The following is an 18,280-nucleotide window of genomic DNA, read 5'->3' as shown; positions in this document are numbered from 1 at the left end:
GCCTGATATTCAAAAATTAAAACTTATATTTCCCAAGTGGGTCGAAGTCTCCAAACTGTCAGGCAGCTGCCCTGCTTTGTAGTTTCCATTATGAAAGGAGCGAGCATCACCCTGTAAAGACGCCAGCTCACACGTCCATCCATCGGGTGAGACGCCCACCGGCGCCTGCCATGGACCCGCTTTTGAGCAGTAGGCTGTCTTCGCGACCGGGAACAGTTATGCTGCCAGCAAGCATTTCATTAAACAAGTGAATAATCTTACGTCCAGTGGTCGTCTTCACTGTGGTTTCCTGTAACTGTGTGGATTTGTAAGCGGCTGTTCCCGGTCGCGAAGACAGCCTACTGCTCAAAAGCGGGTCCATGGCAGGCGCCGGTGGGCGTCTCACCCGATGGAATTACTTCCCACCCTATTCCCCTATAAACCCACAACCTGCTACTAATTTATATTACGCAAAAATAAAATATCATAAAATTAATCAATTATAAAATAAATATACACTTTTCACACATATAGTAACATAAAAAACACTTAAAAAAATGTGTATTAACTTACTTACCTCAAATTCGATATACCCACAACCCGCTACAGAAAATAATTTACAAAAAATAACATATTTATCAATTAATCAATTAAAATTAATTACCAATTATATTTTAATAATTGCCAAATAATTAACAATTAATTCAAAATAAATACCAATAAATAAATTAACATATTTAATTAATTATAATTAAATTACTTCCCACCCTATTCCCCTATAAACCCACAACCCGTGACAGAAAATAAATTAATATAATTAACATAATTATAAATTATCCAATTAATTAAAATTAATTACCAATGTTATTTTAACTAATTACCAATTAATAATTAATTCAAAATAAAAACCAATAAATAAATTAACATATTTAATTAATTATAATTATATTACTTCCCACCCTATTTCCATATAAACCCACAGCCCGCTGCAGAAAATAAATTAATATAATTAACTAAATTATCAATTAATTAAAATGATTTACCAATTAAATTGTAATTATTTACCAATTAATGAATAATTAACAATTAATGCAAAATAAATACCAATAAATAAATTAAGAGATTTAATTAATTATATTTAAATTACTTCCCACCCTATTCCCCTATAAACCCACAACCCGCTACTAATTTATAGTACGCAAAAATAAAATATCATAAAATTAATTAATTATAAAATAAATATACTTTTCACACATATAGTAACATAAAAAACACTTAAAAAAATTTGTATTAACTTACTTACCTCAAATTCGATATTTTTGTTGTCTATATTCTGTCCATTCGATATTTTGTCCATTCTATATTTTGGAATCGATATTAAAGCTGTTCTAGTCGATATTTTTGTAGTCTATATTCTGTCAATTCGATATTGTGTCCATTCTATATTTTTGAATCGATATTACTGTAATTCGATATAAAAAAACTCGATATTTTGACTGTACACCCATGAGCACCCAACTGTCAGTATCTGATGCTCTTTTTTCATTTTTAGTTGCCAGCCTCACATTTGTCTAGTGTTTGTATGAAGGTCTAGGCCTGTCCCTACATGTGCACCTGGTCCTCGACCTCTTCTGGACCAAGAGGGGCATAGCAGGAGCACTCTCCCTTGTGATATAGGACTGGTGCCCCTGTAACAAGTTCAAGAATTTAGTCCAGTGGTTCCCGTACACTGTGTTTTTAGTAATCCTAGTATATACAGACTTTTTTGTCTCCAAATAATTGTGGCCTACTCATAACGGTACCATTGCTACCAGTGAACCTGGGTCTCTGACCTGATAGATCCAAAAACAATTGAGGAAGTACAGAGGTAGTGATGATAGAATCACCCTCCAAAAAGGTATGCAAAACCAAAGAGATTCTATCAATGGGAAAGAAGTGAATATTTAATATATGTTTTTCAACTTTGCAGTGAAAAGGTAGTGAGAGAGACTCTCTTTGCAAAAGGCAAATAGAGAGCACTATGTGTTTTTAAAATACCCCTCACGCACTAAGAATCCCTTAGTGTCATGCTTCATCATGGGGGTCTTCCCGTCCCTCTACGGGGCGGGGCGTGCTGAGACCTACGAGCTATGCGGGAGCACTTAATTTGTGATGGTAGGCTATGTGTAGTGTAAGGACAGTGAAAAGTGGTAAATGATAGGGGTGTAGGGACCTAAATAAGTGAATGCAAAAATATATAAAAATATAAAAAAATTCCCAGGCTAGTGGAAAAAATTAATTTAATGGATTCCCTAGCTGGGAACAATAAAAATGGTTTTGTGGAGTAGAACAGAGTATGTCAACTACCTGGTCGACATGACATGTTTCGTAATTTTTAGTGTGTGAGGGGTATTTTAAAAACACATAGTGAAAAACATATAATAAATATTCACTTCTTTCACATTGATAGAATCTCTCTGTCCTGATAACCTGAGAGCTTATGTGTTCTCTGCATGTTACGTACATTTGCCATGTCTTGAAAAATCAGAACGAAGGAAACCTGTGTGTTGCAATTTAGAAATCCTTACCCTGTTCATGTGTGCATGCATACATGCACTCAGGAACTCTGCAAAGGGATCAGGGTTCAACTGTAGCAGCCGAACTATATACAAGTAGTCTAGTAGACCCTCCTGTGAAACAGATAAAAAAAGTTCTGCTCACAATAGGATCACTAAATATATGGTATGCTGCCACCACCATGCTCCACGCTTGCACCTCTGACAGGGACAGCAGTACTCTGTCACTATGCGAGGTGGACCTGGTGCACCATTCCAGGTCCAAGACGGATTCAAGACCAGATTCATATCAAGGGGCAGACCTAGGAATTTGCACTCACTGTAGAGCAGTGAAGTGCTGCTGCCAAAATTGCAAAAGCCATGTTAATAGATACTGGTTATTGGTCACTTACGTCAGGGACACAACTGTGTGCAGGAGACATTCCTGTCCCAACACAGGGCATCTGTTTATTTGTAAAGTTGAAGATTTATTTCTTCTCTTGGTTCCAAGAAAGGGTCTGTTGTTCTTCACATTTGTTTCTTGTTCCAGAATGGTATGCTAACTAGGGGTTTGTAAAATTGGTGTAAATTTCTTTTGCGTAATTATTAGAGGTGGGCAGAACTCCGCGGAGTTACATAAAATGAGCGGAAATATATATGTTGTGCTGATTCTGCTGCAATTTAGCACCGGTAGCATGAGCAGTGCTAAAAAACCTTTGCGAACCATCCAGTGATCAAGATCGCGAGGCCATTAGAGTTGATTTTGCCGTTGCTGTAGTAGAAAATTTACCTGAGCGCAACAACTCTGCTCGAGAAGCAGCCCTCTGCCCGTGAACACCCTTGTTAGAAAATGGTGCCTGGGGATGCCAAATCTCGCTCGCTAGAGAATTTGCTGTCACACTCAGGAATTTTTCTTCCTGTATTTGGGGGACACATCAGCATGTTCTCTCCCTATGTCCTCCATATCTTGCATCAATAAGCAACACACAAACACAATATATAGTTCGACCAACGAAATTGAGTGTAGTTGCCCTAACCTACGACTTTTAATGTGACCTCAGAATCTTTGGTGGATGAGCCGCAAAGTCAGTGTTTTTATTTGTGGCGACCAGCTGAGCTTTTTGCTGATGTTTTCAAGGAGCTGCACTAACTCAATATTAAGCAGGGGTACAGCAAGATTGACGATTTTTGGCTGGCCTCCTAGTACAATAATTTCTAAATAAAATGCTAAATTTGAAGGCAGTACATGAGCAAAAAAGAGGATCAGCATCCTCAGTGAATACAAAATCAAGCTTTGAGCTGCTCTGACATTTGACGATTTCTGCAGGAGACTGGACACAGCCTTTCCGAATTCCTTTTAACCTAAAATTTACAGATACTCCCACCAGATATAGTAATATATTTTCAAATATGTAGATCAAGCATTGCTATTTTATGGTGCCTTAGTGAGGCAGAGGTATGGCTGGGATTGGCCTGTGTGTGTGATTTTCTGCTTTTGCATGTGGATATGTATGTGTGATGCATTTCTCAAGATAGCTTCAGTAGTTTCTTACCCTTTTATGGAAATGTTGAAATGGTTTTGAGTAATACTATTACACTCTGTACAGTTCATAATTGCCCGACAGCTCATAATGTGAATAATAAATATAACAATAATTGTGCTAGTAGTAAGAATACAAATAACAAGAACAATGATATGAATAATTATATTAATAGAAAAAAATTGTATTGACACTCTCTGCTTCAAAAGCAGTCCAGATCCTTTTGCTTCATCATTTCACACATGTCAGGAAAAATGTACATGCTCTAGTGCATATGTATTCCCTGGAGATGAATGGACAGAGGGAGCAGGTTAAAAGAAGAAGATGCTAACCATGTTCAAGGGAACGCTAATGTTACATTCGGAGGCTCTGGGGCTGATTTAGAGTTTGGCAGATGAGTTACTCTGCCACAAATGTGACGGATATCCCATCACTGTATTACAAGTGCATTTTATCCTATCAAATTCTACATTATATCTGCTGGTCCGTAAATACAGGAATTATGTGTTCCAATTGTTCCTTACATCGAGTTCCACTCTGCCATAATAAAGGGGAGTTACTTTAATAATTGGTATAATTTTCTTTGGGTGAGTCTAGTAAAAAGTGCTACAGCCAAAAATATTGCGTCGTCAGAGCACTTGATAGTATGAGACTGGGCAAATAACCTGAATTAGAGTTTTTTGTGTTGTACCTGGTGTCATAAAATTGATCTGGTGTTTTTTTTATTTTATTTAAAGTCCCCCTGATTTTGAATTCTTTGTTTCATGAAAAATGCTTTCAATTTGTCTGTCGCAAGATATGCTGGTATAGAGTATGGTCACTCTTCAGTTAGCAGATTCAATTAAATTATAAAACGTTTCTAGACTATGTACTATTACGCTACTATCATCAGAGGTGTGTTACGTTATATGCCAAAGCATAACACAAATTGATTTGATCACAATATGATGACAGAATAATCTGTGTAAGAAATTTAAGTACAAGTTGAGAGGGCTTAAAACTCACCTAAAATAATAATAACACGCCCCGACTGGACCAGCCCTTGCAAAATTCCATTGACTTCCTATTGAGGAGAGGATTTCCTTTAAATGTCTATGTTTCGTACATAGGATGCTCAACCGTAAAGGGCCTCACTATTTTTTCCCTTGATTAAATTATATCTTTCTAGTTGATGTCTGAGATCTTCAGAAACTACACTGAATATGATCCCTAAGTTCCGTAGAACTCTTCTTGGTGGCATCTCTTTTAGCTTCTTGACTGCCAAACAGTGGATTCTGCTTCCACCTAGTCTCAAATTAGAACCCTCTGAAGTCCTTAACCGAAAACATCTGACAAACCCGGCTCTTCAGAAGTGCTTTTTGTCCATTATTATTGTAGTAGGCGCTCTTTACCTAGCTTGCAGCTGGAATCTAGCGTGGGAACACTCCGGACTGGGGTAACCAAGTACACTACAAATTCCTGACATAACATTGCATAACAAGCCTTGTCAGAGTGAATCACAAAAGCCACTAAATAAACCTGCGCTCAACTACGTGGTAGCTATGACACAGAGCAGCCAGGCAATAGGTATTTATGTAGTACTCAACCAGTAATAAAGTGAGAACAAAACACAAGAAAAATCCCAAACTAATTTAGAAAAGTAAATAAAATGACAAAAACATGAAACAAATAAAATCTGCAGTACTGGTGTTATGAATTTCTAAGGTCTATATTTAAAAATAGCACCACAAAGCACAAACCATGGGCAAATGGTCATGCTGGACTGTGACAACAGTAAGATTTAAGAATGACCACAATGGAGCACGGGTTGGTTACAAGGACCAGGTGCATACTGGTCACAAAGTTACCTTCTCACTTAGAAACTGTTACGAAAGTAGAAAGTCTTCAACAGGGACAGGCAGTCGACTGAATCTGAGGAAGGGATGAATGATGATGGGGAGCCACTGTGCTCGTTCTCAGAGACAATCTTCAACTGCTCAGCATCCAGAGCAGTGAAGCTGTCCCTCTGGTGTTGCTTGGCATTGAGCCTGGGAAACCAGTCAATTGGTGCTGTTTGGCATTGAATCCTATGATGCCTTCAACTAAGGTTGTCACTGTTGAGTTTGGTGAAGTTTTCAGTTAGGCATTGAGGAGTGTACTGACAAACACAATGGTCCAGGACCTTGGAGACAGTACTCAATAGTCAGAACTCAATCTCACAGAGGCCAGATTAGGGGACCATATGAGGTCCAGCTGGATCTGATGAACTTGAATACAGGAAGATGCCAGTGGGAACTTACTGGAGCCTTCTGGCTTCCATGGCGATGTGATGAACATCCGGTGCAATTAACAAAAATGGCATCTTATCTTGGATGTGACACTATGCAAGCACGCCTAAAGGCTGATCGGCAACTCAACGATTCTTCTGAGCCACGACAGGGCCTGCGACACACTTCCCGGTGATGCGGCGCAATCTGGTGCGGCGTCGATCCTCTTCTCCGGCGATGCGAGGAGCTTCGGAGATGATGCTACAGCTTCAGCGGTGGCGACACGCTTCTCCGTTGATGCAGTGGCATCTGATGCGACGTCAATCCTCTTCTCCGGCGATGCGACAACAGCGGCTGTGGCGGCAACACGATTCTTCTTTGTGAGTCGCGCTTCCAGCTCCTTGCGACTTGCAGTTCCTCAGAAAGCCCAGCACAACTGCAGGCACTTCCAAAGAACTTCTGGGGAGCTAGTGGTTGTAGTCTGTTGTCCCTGAGACTTCAGCAGGAGGCAAGCTCTATCTCAAGCCCTTGGAGATACTTCACAAGTTGAATAAAAGTAGCACAAAGTCCTTTCTCCTCTCTTTGGCAGTCAGGCAACCACTGCAGGTCAATCCCTCAGTCTCTCTGGTTCCTCTACTCAGCAAAGGTTTCTTCTTGTTTCCCAAAAGTGATGTAAAGTTCTGGGGTCTGGGTCCCCCTTTTTATAATCAATTTATCTTTGTTCTCTGAAGGCAGAGAGGCCTTTGCCTAGTCCAACCCAGTTGTGGTCAGTTCTGGGACACTCTGTTTACATGACTCCTTTCCTTTCACAGTGCAGGGCAGGGACATCAGACACACCACAGGAGGTGGAGCCTGCATTGTGGTGGGAAGGCACAGCTCTATTCAGGTCCCAGGTGCAACTTCTCCCACCCATCCACATGCATATCTCTCTATTCAGCCCTGTGCTGACTCACCCTGTCTCCTGGAATCCTCCAGCCCCTTTCACTCAAACTCCAGACAAGGAATACACAACCTAGGAGAGGCAGGCTTGGATGGTTAGACAAGAAAATACCTACTTTCTAATAGTGGTATTTTCAAATACAGAATGTTAAAACCAACTTCACTAAAATATGTATTTTATCATTCTGAGTTCAGGTGTACTAAACTTGAAATTCTACCTAGTACCCTGAGTCAGTTAGGATTATACGATGTGATAATCAAACTGTCCATTCTGGCCTATGGGCAACAAGTGGCCTTGCAATAGTGAAAAATACAATAGGGCTTGTCCTACCTTTTACCTACAATGCAAACAGCCCTTAGGCCTGCTATAGGGGTGACTAATATGCAGAAAAGTGAAGGTTTAGGGACTGACAAGTGGGCACACTTGCCCAGGCAACCTGGCAGTACCAGACTGCCTACAGGCTCTGCCATGGCAGACCTGGGAGACACTTTAACAGGCTGCTTCTGTGGGTGGCACAACCAGTGCTGCAAGCCCACCAGCAGCATTTTGTGTACAAGCCCTGTGCCTGTGCGCTGTACTAGGGTCTGACAAGTAAACCAAACCAGCCAATCATGGAGTCACTAATGCATACATCAATTTACCATAGGTAGATCATATTCACTGCACTGATCAGCAGTGGTAAAGTGCCCAGAGTCATAAAACCAAGAAAAAAAGGTCAGGCAAAATACAGGAGGAAGGCAAAAAGGGCCAGGTCAAACAGTACCATAGAGCCAACATGTATGCCCAGTACCAGCCTTTGGGTGGGGGCAACCACTTGACACACCTTAGAGATCGAGGTAGGAATTGCCAGCAGTGACCCTACACAATTTTACAGTACTTTCTGTGTTTGAGTGGAAACTGCCCCACAGTTTCACACTCTCCCTACATCGAAGATGGCAGAACCTTTCTTCCCCTAGTCTGAGCTACCTGGGAACACCCAGAGGTGTGGCTACAATAATGGGCAAACCCTCCCTTGTCACTTCAAACCAGTTCTGAAGCAGCTTCCCCTGTGGCAGCCCTCCTCTCACTTTGTTTGGAGCCATTTTGACTAGAGAAGCAAAGGATGGGGCCATACTTGATGCTTTGAACTATAACTAGTCTTTGGGCACAATCCCAGACCATCCTGTCAAGGGAAGGCCAACACCTCCCCACTTGCAAGCGATTTGTTCTCTGTTTGGGAGCAATCCACATCTCTCCACTGAGGAACTATTAGCAGTCATGGTACAGTTGAATATAGGCAGAAAGGTTTCCAGAGGTAGGCAGGGAGATGTAACTTTTCCAACATTATTAGTCCAAATTCGATTCTTCAGTTAAATTACATTTTTAATACCTATTATTACGAGTCCTTAAATTATATTTTTAGATGCTCCCCCTCCCCAAATTATCAGTATAAGATTTTATAATGTAATCCATAGTTTACCTTGCCACCTTGTGAAGGACCTTTGGGGCTTTTTCCCTTTCTGGAGAAATGTAGCATTCATTTCTACATGTAATAGTTTTACGCACCATGCAGCCTACCTTATTGGTGAATTATAAATATTTAAAAGGAAGATTTAGTCTAATTAAAAAGGGTTATTTTGACAAGTTGAATTGACAGTTTAAAAACTGCAATAGCTAGGCTGTGCTGGCAGTCCTGGATACATGCTTTATATTGCTACTTTAGTGGGTGGTACGAGTGCTGCAGTCCACTAGTAGCATTTAATTTACAGGCCCTGGGGCTTCAAGATTAAACCTTGTACTATGTATTTTTAGAGTCTGGTGATCATAAACAGAATTGATTAGATATCCTAAGTGCTAACAAGGAGCGTTGAGGCAGCAAAGCCTTAAATTGTATATTGCTTAACACAATCATTTCTGTGGATAGTAAATTATAATGGGAAGAAGATTTTAAGTTGCAGTTTAGACACAGCAGCAGATTTCTTTGAACATTTTGGAGCTTTTTTTCTCTTACTTTCTAGTGAAATTAAAATGTATGTAATTTCTGGAATTTTAGGTTATGCTTCTTACGGAAAATTCTCAAAGTTATGCCACTGTGCATAATTATGTGCCATTTGTGGTACCAATATGTTTGCAGTATATATTTACCTTGAACGCATATGAGCAGCATAATGTAAGTGGCTATTGTTCACAGTACTTTGTTTAAATGCATCATTGCGATAAATATTAAACAAGGATGAATTTTGCACTAAAATATAGCACAACATGATAGATTTTCTTTTTGCATAATTATGCATAATTTTGCCAAAACTTCACTTAATTACATGAAGGCAAATTATGCAAATGTTGCTTACACATATTGCTCTCTTGCTATACCCTCTAAGTATTCTGACTGCATGCATGAAATAGAGGAAGGAAGCTATGAAAAGCAAACTCATCAGAACCCAACACTGTAGGAAATCGGGTTACTGGTTGAGGGGACTGAGACAAGTAGCAACCACACATCTTGTTAGGGTGAAGTCACAAACATACCCCAAATTAACTTTTGCTCAACACCCTGGCACAAAAGAAGTCAGGTTTAACTTAGAGGCAATGTGTAAAGTATTTATGCCGCACTTCAAACAGTAATAAAGCAAAAATACAACATAAAGAAAATACCACACCAAATTAGAAAAATAGTGTAAAACGTAATAAATTGTTTAAAACCAAAATGACAAAAAAACAACCAGTCGAATCATAGATATGCAATTTAAAGATTTAGATGAAAACAGTGCTTAGAAGCACAAGGCACCAACTATGGTCATTTGGTCGTGCCAGACTGGGACAAGTTCAGGCTGACCGTGATGGAACACAGGCTGGATACAGGGACGAAGTAAGACCCACTGAACAAAGTACCTTAATTACAGGTTGTGGAAAATTGTGAGGTCCTGTTCAGGGGATGCATTGTGCAACGGAGATTCCAATGGGCTGCAATGCAAGGTCCTGTGGCGCAATGTATCGTGCAGTGGTGGTTCTGAGGAGCTGAAGGACGTTGTGCTGCACTGCGTTGGATCTGTGGGGACCACAGCAGGGCTGACAGAACACCTTCAGTCCATTTCTAAGGGTCCAAGACTGAGGTAGCACCACTTCCGGGGGCAAGACTCACAGCAGGAAGAGTGCAGGTGCTGAATTTATGGTGGTTGGGTTAGAGCCTTTTCTGTCCTTGATGCTTTAAATAGAACAGCAGCCAACTAGCCCTTGGAGTCACTCTGGTAGTCTTGGGTTCAAAATGAAAGTCCAGTCCTTCTCATTCAGGCTGGAGGGCAGCAGAGTAGCGGTTCTTCTTGCAGAGCTTTAAAGCAGTAATTCTTAGTCTGCCACAGGTCCAGAAGTTTCCTAAGAGTTGAATCTGTGGGTCCAATATTTATACCTGGTGCTCAGTTTGAACTAGGACAACTTTGTAGGGGTTTCCAACCCAGAAGTCCTTGAAATTTTCTACCACTATGCCCTGCCCCCAACTTGTCTGGGGATGCAAAAGACTAATGTCAAACCCTTTGTGTGTGTACCGAGACTCCTAAAAAACGTGGAGCGGTGGTAGGTTACCTCTCCACCCTCTATTGAATCAGGGGTGACCCATCATGCCAACACTTATTCCCCCTTTGTCTCAATGTCTTTGAGCAATACACAAAGACCAACTGCCAGCTACACCTAGTCATTTGACCAAGGGTACAGGCTGCAGTCACCAAATGATTGAGACAAGAAAAATCTTTCTAAAAGTGGCTTTTTCAGAGTTGTGACTTTATTATTAAAGAGGGTGTTTTCAATTCTGTAGACACCAAACTCGGCTTTCCTATCTGGTCCCAATTGAAACTTACCACTTATTAAATGGAACAAGGGAACCTAATGCTATAATGTGGGATAGGTAGGCCTCACAGTAGTCAGAACGAATTTTGGAGTTTTTCACTACCAGTACATGTTAAAATTTAAAAATACATGTCCAACTGTTCAAATACACAGCATCTTGCTCTCTGGATTGTGTAGCGCCTACTGTAGGGGTGATTTATAAGATGGTTTTGGCTAGGCAAGAAGTTTATCATGCCGGGTTGAAATGGCAGTTTAAAACTGCACACACAGGCTGCAATGGCAGGACTGAGACATGTTTAAAGGGCTACTTAAGCGGGTGGTACATTAAATTCTGCAGGTCTAATAGTAGCATTTGAATTACAGGGCCTTGGTACATATAGTACCACTTTACTAAGGACTTTCAAGTAAGTTAAATATGCTAATTGGGTGTAAGCTAATCATAAAGGAGAGAGCACTTTAGCACTGGTTAGCAGAGTTAAAGTGCACAGAATCCTAAAACTCAACACAAATGGGTTCAGAAAACAGGAGGGCGAAGGCAAAAAGTTTGGGGATGACCCATGCAGAAAGGGACTAGACCAGCGGGGCCTAATTCAGGAAACAAATTGGAAATCAATACACTATCCGACCATTCTGCTACTCTGGCATCAATTTGGTCCCATAGTAGGCTGCAGGTTGCATAATGGCTTTTAAGGGCGGCTGTGCTGCCATGCGTGAATAAAGGTGCAATTCTATTCGCTGCATGCTGGAGTATGGGCTGGTGTGAAATGCTTGGTGAGGGATAATTTTAATGTTCAGTCCAAGCCTTTCTGCACCCAACAAGTTACAGTTATGTATGGATGCTGATTAACAACATTTTTCAATTCTTAATTCATTCCAGGAGGGATGTATGTTAATACAACGCAGGCTTTTACCCCGCATGCCATTACAACGCAGGCTTTACAACGCAAGTCGTTACCACGACTTGCGCTGTAGGGTGCTGGACTTAGCAATAGTTAGATTTACTATTCCAACACCAGCCTACGTACAGTAGGGAAGGTGTTGGAATAGAAAATCTACTATTCCTTAGCCTAGAGCGCCCCCCAGCGCAAGTCGTGGTAACGACTTGCTTTGTAAAGCCAGCGTTGTAATGGTAGTGCAGTGTAAAAACCGTGTGGTAATGGATGTTCCCCTTCCAGGAGTGTCCCTGGAAAACTGATCGAGTTACAGGTTTCCAGGAATACTTCTGGGAAGGCCATTTGACTTCCTTTTTTGTGTTGGTATTAGCATTTCCTCACCGTACAATTCTTCAGAGTGGAAAGGCAGCACTTCTGTGAAAAGTCACATTTTGCATGAGTTATCACCCTAAAGCATGTTAAATTGGCTCACACCTAATTTTCCTACTTTAATTTCCTAAATGTTCAGAGAACGTGGTGCCTAAAGTATACCTATGGCATGGAAAGTAACATGACACCTATGAACTACAACACTACTGTGCAATCCACTAGTCTGCAGTGGGATTTTTATTGAGCTGTGATTTAGACTTTTTAACTATTTTGCTACTTCGAAATGCTTTACACATGTTCCTAAATTAAGCCTGTCTGCTTTGTGCTGTAGCTACCAGAGCTTGAGCTCAGGTTTACATTATTTAAACGTTTAACTGGACCGAACAAAATGGTGATTTTATGACTTGGGGTGGACTAGCACCCACCTCAAATAATAATTCACTTTCTCACACCCTAAAAGGTAATTTATTACAGTATTTGTCAGGAGTATATATCTAACTGTTCACAGGAATGGAGAGAGTTGGTAAGAGGTTTATGAATTCCCACATCGAATATGTTCTTAGCTGCTCACAAACTTTCAAAATCGATCACATTTTGCCCACTTTTCCCCCAATATGTGTGATTTACCACTGTGTACTGTTACACATATAAATATTGCAAGCGAGTGTGGCTGCCAAATCAGCTTTGGTGTGCAGGTAGCAATTTTAAATCCAGCCATTTGTTCTTGTAAAACTACATTATGAGTAGAAATGGCTTTGTGGCTCATGTGACTTTACAAGTAAACGCAACTTCACTAGTGCATTTACTAGCAACTAAATTGAATGTTGAAAACAATGAAAACAAAATATATTCTGGAATTTAACTCCACCCACTCTACAAATTAGCAGACGCCACATCACCCGCAGCAAACAGGGCATCTTATTAAATTGCAAACATCGGTGCACCAGTGTGACTGTACAGAACCACATCTTGGTTCATGGCGATGAACTGTGATAAATTATTAACTCCCACTCAGAGATGAGAATTCACTGCATTAAAAATGAAGCGCAAGTGAAAAACTATCAAAAACAAGCATTGGACGTGAGAATGATGGTTCTGCATATGACACCGTGATCTCTTTGTTCTTTGGAGACATGATTTAGAGATGTGATGAATGTTTAAGCGTGTGGATTAATCCATCCTTGCATCATTGTCGAGTCTTTACCAAAATGACTGCCCCACCAGGGAGCTACTTCAGCATTCTAGTCTGCCACCAGTAGTCCAAGGTTTATTTAATGGCACTTCGCTGGCAGTGATTTTTCACATCACTCATCAGCTGTTCTAGTATTCACATGCTTTCTTCCCATCACATTCCTACTTACCTGCAATCGATCATGCTGGATGCGCCTAAGTGCTTATGCCTTCCACGCCTTGCCCAGCCTATGCATTATTCATAGGAAGAGAAATGTACCTGCAGGTAGATCCTTATTCTTCAATTCGTTGCAATGATTTCAACTGATTTGAAAATACCTGTGCATTGTGAATGGAGCAAATTAAATCAATATATTACAACTTTCTGATTTGTCTTTAGTTTCATGCAACAGTGAATGAAGGAGTGACTGGGGTGATTGTTAATTTGACGGTGGAAGACAAGGATGATCCTACGACAGGGGCGTGGAGAGCGGTGTACACCATCATCAATGGGAACCCGGGCCAAAGTTTTGAGATTCACACTAACCCACAAAATAACGAGGGCATGCTGTCTGTTGTCAAGGTAAGATGTCTGTTCTGTAAAACTATCTAAGTTCTGTGTTTGTTCTTTTTGTATTAACCACATCGCTGCGGCGGCTATTCCACCGCAGCACTAAGGGGGCGAGGCGGCCGCATGCTGGTGACGGAACCGCTCCGTCATCAGCCGCGGTTGGGCTGTGCTCATGACGGAGCGGTTCCGTCATGGCCCCGCCCGCTCAATAGAACGCGCCGCGCAGGCGCGGCGGCAGGGCCATGACGGAACCGCTCCGTCATCAGCACAGCGCCACCGCAGCTGATGACGGAGCGGTTCCGTCATCAGCATAGCAAGGGTAGACGGTATTATGTTGGACTAGGCAGGGCAAGTGCCATGGAATATCAGATTTTCACCACCAAAATTACAGCTAGCCTGAGGTTAGGTAAAGTGTTATTTTCCTGCCTTAGGAAGATTTAATGACATCTACACTAGAAAAAGTAGGAATTTCTAATAAAAAGATGATACATTCTACTGTGCCCCAGATTCAGAGTTCTTATAACAATTTTCTGTGAGAAATCTTGAAAACCCACTTCGTGTAGTTCAATACTGTCAGAGGAAAATGTATTTCTTAATGTGTTAAATCATTAAAACGGATGCATTTTTCATAGTTAATGGACAGTATTTGAGTGGAAGAACAACTTAATTGTGCATTAGCATCTCTGCCAAAATATTTAGCTTGAGTTACTTTTAGTGTGAATTTCAATGAGGGCTTTAGCAACCTTGGCAAAAAGGAAGAGTTTATAATGCAATGTTTACAAATAGACTCAGAACAACAATATAAATCACTGTGCATACTACGTCAGAATTCAAATAGTATTGCATTGGCAATTAGGACATTTGCACATTTCTAGATCATGCTTTCTACATATTCTGACCAGGTAAACGTTAGTCTTTTACAATAATAAACTGTTTGTAAAGCAATATTTAGTTAAAAACAAAAACGGAATTTGCAAATGCACGGTTTGGGTTACATTTGACATTTTAAATGCATCTAAAGGAAAAAATTACAATGGTGTAAAAGTTGTGGAGATGCATAAAACCTGACTATCCAAGTTCACGCTGAACCCTAGCATGATTATTCTTGGAGAGAGAGAGAGAGAGATGTATCAAGCATCCTACATGTGCCACTGGCCCACAATTTAGTAGCCTTGTGAAAACCACAAAGAAAGTCATGTTTGAACAAGTCAATAATTGAAGAACAAGAAAGAACAATAATATCCATACCAAAGACCTTGTAAATTTGAAACTATTTATCGTAATAATAACCTACCTATGTCAAAATACAGCAATGGTATTGGTAGTGAGCTCAAATATAGAAAAGTGTCCTGTAAAGTTAGCACTTTAACACATTTATTCTAAGCATCTGCTGATCGAAGGCCAAACGTTGGCTGAAAAATGGCGAAGTGTTTATGGTAGTCCATGTTTGTACACAGCAAAGTCCTGTAGGGAAGGCAGGTCTGTCAATTCACTGAGCAAAACACAGCTAGAACACAGAAATGGTCTGGCCTCCCATCTCTTCGTCCAAGGAAACTGGCTGGAAATATGGGAAATTCTACTGCATCTTCCTTGTTGTACTGCACAAGACATTGGCTTAAAGTAAGGAGAGCAAGCGAAGGAAAAGCCAATGGTTACTGGTGACTCCAGGAACCTTTGCCACAGCAGCAAGGACAGAGATACAAAGTATTGTTACCCAACGCGGACAGTGGTTCAAGGCGCTGTCAAACAGCACAAGAAAAGACTATAGGGTGGGAAACAGGTATGGCATGTAAAACAAGCAGGAGAAAGGATAAAAGTTACCTGGAATAGTGAACTGTGGAATGAATGCACTTTAGTGAACACAGTGGCACCTGGTGTGAAATGGCAGAAGGATGTTACTTAATTAGCTGACAGTGTTAAAAATACTGTATTTCAAATAAACATATTCTTATAGAAATATTACACACAATTCTAGTTCATAAAAAGAAAGAGAGAACTTAAGAGCTGACAGTGGATAACAGGAAAAGAGAAGAGAGAAGGAAGAAATAGGGGTAACTGGAGTGGTAGGTGTGCAGCAGTGAAAATGGGGACACAGTGAGGCGTACCGGCAAGGCATGATTCATGGGAGTGAGCTGAAAGATAACAGAAACAGAGACAGGAGCAAGGACAGCATATTACAGACCTAGTTAAATAAGCACTTTACCAAATGCCTAGATGCTGGTGGAGCAGGAGCTGGGTAATTAGCTTTCCTTCTTCAGCTAATCGACAGTAGGAGGCCATAAACACACTTGTATGAGACATGTAGCCAACCTCAGAATGAGAAGGTGCAGCAGTTCTGGGTAACAAGAGATAGCATACATACACAGAAGCATGTTTTTGTTGGCCTTATGGCTTTGCACCCTTTACTACTGGTATCCAGTGCTAAAGTGCATGTGCTCTCTCCACTAACCACAGTAATATTGGCTTATACACCAGTAGCATATTAAATTTCATATACGTCCCTAGTAAACTGGTACTACATGTACCTATGGCCTGTAAATGAAATGCTACTGGTGAGCCTTCAGCACTGATTGTGGGCGCCACTTAAGTAGACCTTTAATCATTTCTCAGGCCTGCCATTGCAGAGAGAGCCTGTATGTGCAATACAAGCTGCCATTTTGTCCTGGCAAAATACACCTTATGCCAGGCCCGAGCATTCATTTCTTACACATATGAGATACCCCTATGGTAGGCCCTGGACAGCTCAGAGGGCAGGATGCAATATATTTAAAAAGTAAGAGATGTACTTTATAAGCTTTGCATGCACTGGTAATGAAACATTCTTAAACTCATTTTATTCCAGTATTAGGGTATCTTTAATAGATTAACATGCTTGAATATTCCCCATCGTCGAAGTGGGAGTCCCACGGTAAATAAAAAACCTATAAAAAGACTCCCAATAAAGTATGTATATAAAAACATATCATATAAGTTGCAACACCAGAAATACTTATAAGTGCCTGGTTAGCATAGCCACATAGAAATACTGGAGAAAAGAAAAAACCTGTATAACATATGGATGTCATTATGTTAGTCCAAACTACTGCCAATCAGGTGCAAACACCCCTCAAGAACCTTCTCCTCAGAGGCTCAGGCCCTCAGATTTTCTACAGCACGTTGTGTGAAGGGATTCTCCCTGAGCTCTTCTCAGTTTTCTACTTTCTTCTGGTTTTCCAATGTTTCTACTATGTCTTCTAGTTGGAAGTCTTTGTTTAAAACTTGTTCTTCTTGTGGGAAGTTGCGGCTCTACTCTGAGGACCCCCACAAAAAGTGTATATACTTCCTCTATCCTGACCATGAGGTAGGCAGATGTAAAATCTACAGGACTTTTTCCACTAAAACCCTTAAGGATAGGGAGGGTCGTCTCCTTCTTTGGTTACAAAGATTGAAAGACAAGGATTCAGCTCTTTCTGACGCAGAAAGCCTGGCGTCAGGTACTTCTAAAGCCGCTTCTAAGCGTAGCAGTGTGCAGGATCTGCCATTTCCCTTCTTGAAGAAGAAGAAACTTTCTCTCATGAAGGTTCCTGCGGTGTCTCTACCTCCTCCTGCTATACCTACGGCCCGAGATCAGACTCTCAGGCTTCTTCTGCTTCTTCTAAGCATGTTTCTGTCCAAAAACGTGCAAAATCGGTGACTGGAGCGTCAACGATCGTCCCGACAACGAGATCTGCCGTCTCCGGCTCGTCGACAACGACTGTGATGATGACTTCTGCTTCTGGCTCGTCGACGGTGGCTGTGTCGACGTCGTCTGTATCGACAAAGGTATGCCTCAGTTTTAAAACTGTCTCGTCGATGATTCCTATTGCCTTGACGTTGAAGAAGAGTCTATCGTCATCATCAGGATCTTCGTCGACGAAGGTTGTGAAGAGTGCCTCCTCGTCGTCAGTGGCTCCGTCGATGAATGCTCCGTCGACGGCTGCTTCATCGACGACAGCCTTGTCGACGGCGGCTCCGTCGACGGCGGCTCCATCGACGTCTGTACTGTTGTCGTCGACGACTTCAACGACGATTCCGTCGACGGTGGTGTCATCATCCTTCGCATCTTTGCCTCTGGTGCCACTTTCTTCATCTGGGTCTGGTTCTTCCACTGTTGACCCTCTGCATCAACGTCGCCAGGAGCCTTTGAACCAGCTCAATATTCCAAGTGACACACAGCCTCCATCACCCCTGTTTGCCACA

At 41.2% G+C, this 18,280-nt stretch overlaps 1 protein-coding gene across 1 annotated transcript in view; it reads left to right on the top strand.

Moving 5' to 3' along the window:
* Positions 1–18,280, top strand: part of CDH13 (cadherin 13) — a 2,285,705-nt gene that overhangs the window by 1,827,613 nt on the left and 439,812 nt on the right. The window contains exon 9 of the mRNA XM_086945882.1: positions 13,892–14,074. Within this exon, the coding sequence (XP_086802008.1) occupies positions 13,892–14,074 (183 nt within the window). The remainder of the gene's footprint in view (positions 1–13,891; positions 14,075–18,280) is intronic.

The sequence above is a fragment of the Lissotriton vulgaris genome, chromosome 12, assembly GCF_964263255.1.
Source record: "Lissotriton vulgaris chromosome 12, aLisVul1.2, whole genome shotgun sequence".
Classification (NCBI taxonomy): domain Eukaryota; kingdom Metazoa; phylum Chordata; class Amphibia; order Caudata; family Salamandridae; genus Lissotriton; species Lissotriton vulgaris.
This window is presented reverse-complemented; position numbering and strand designations above follow the sequence as displayed.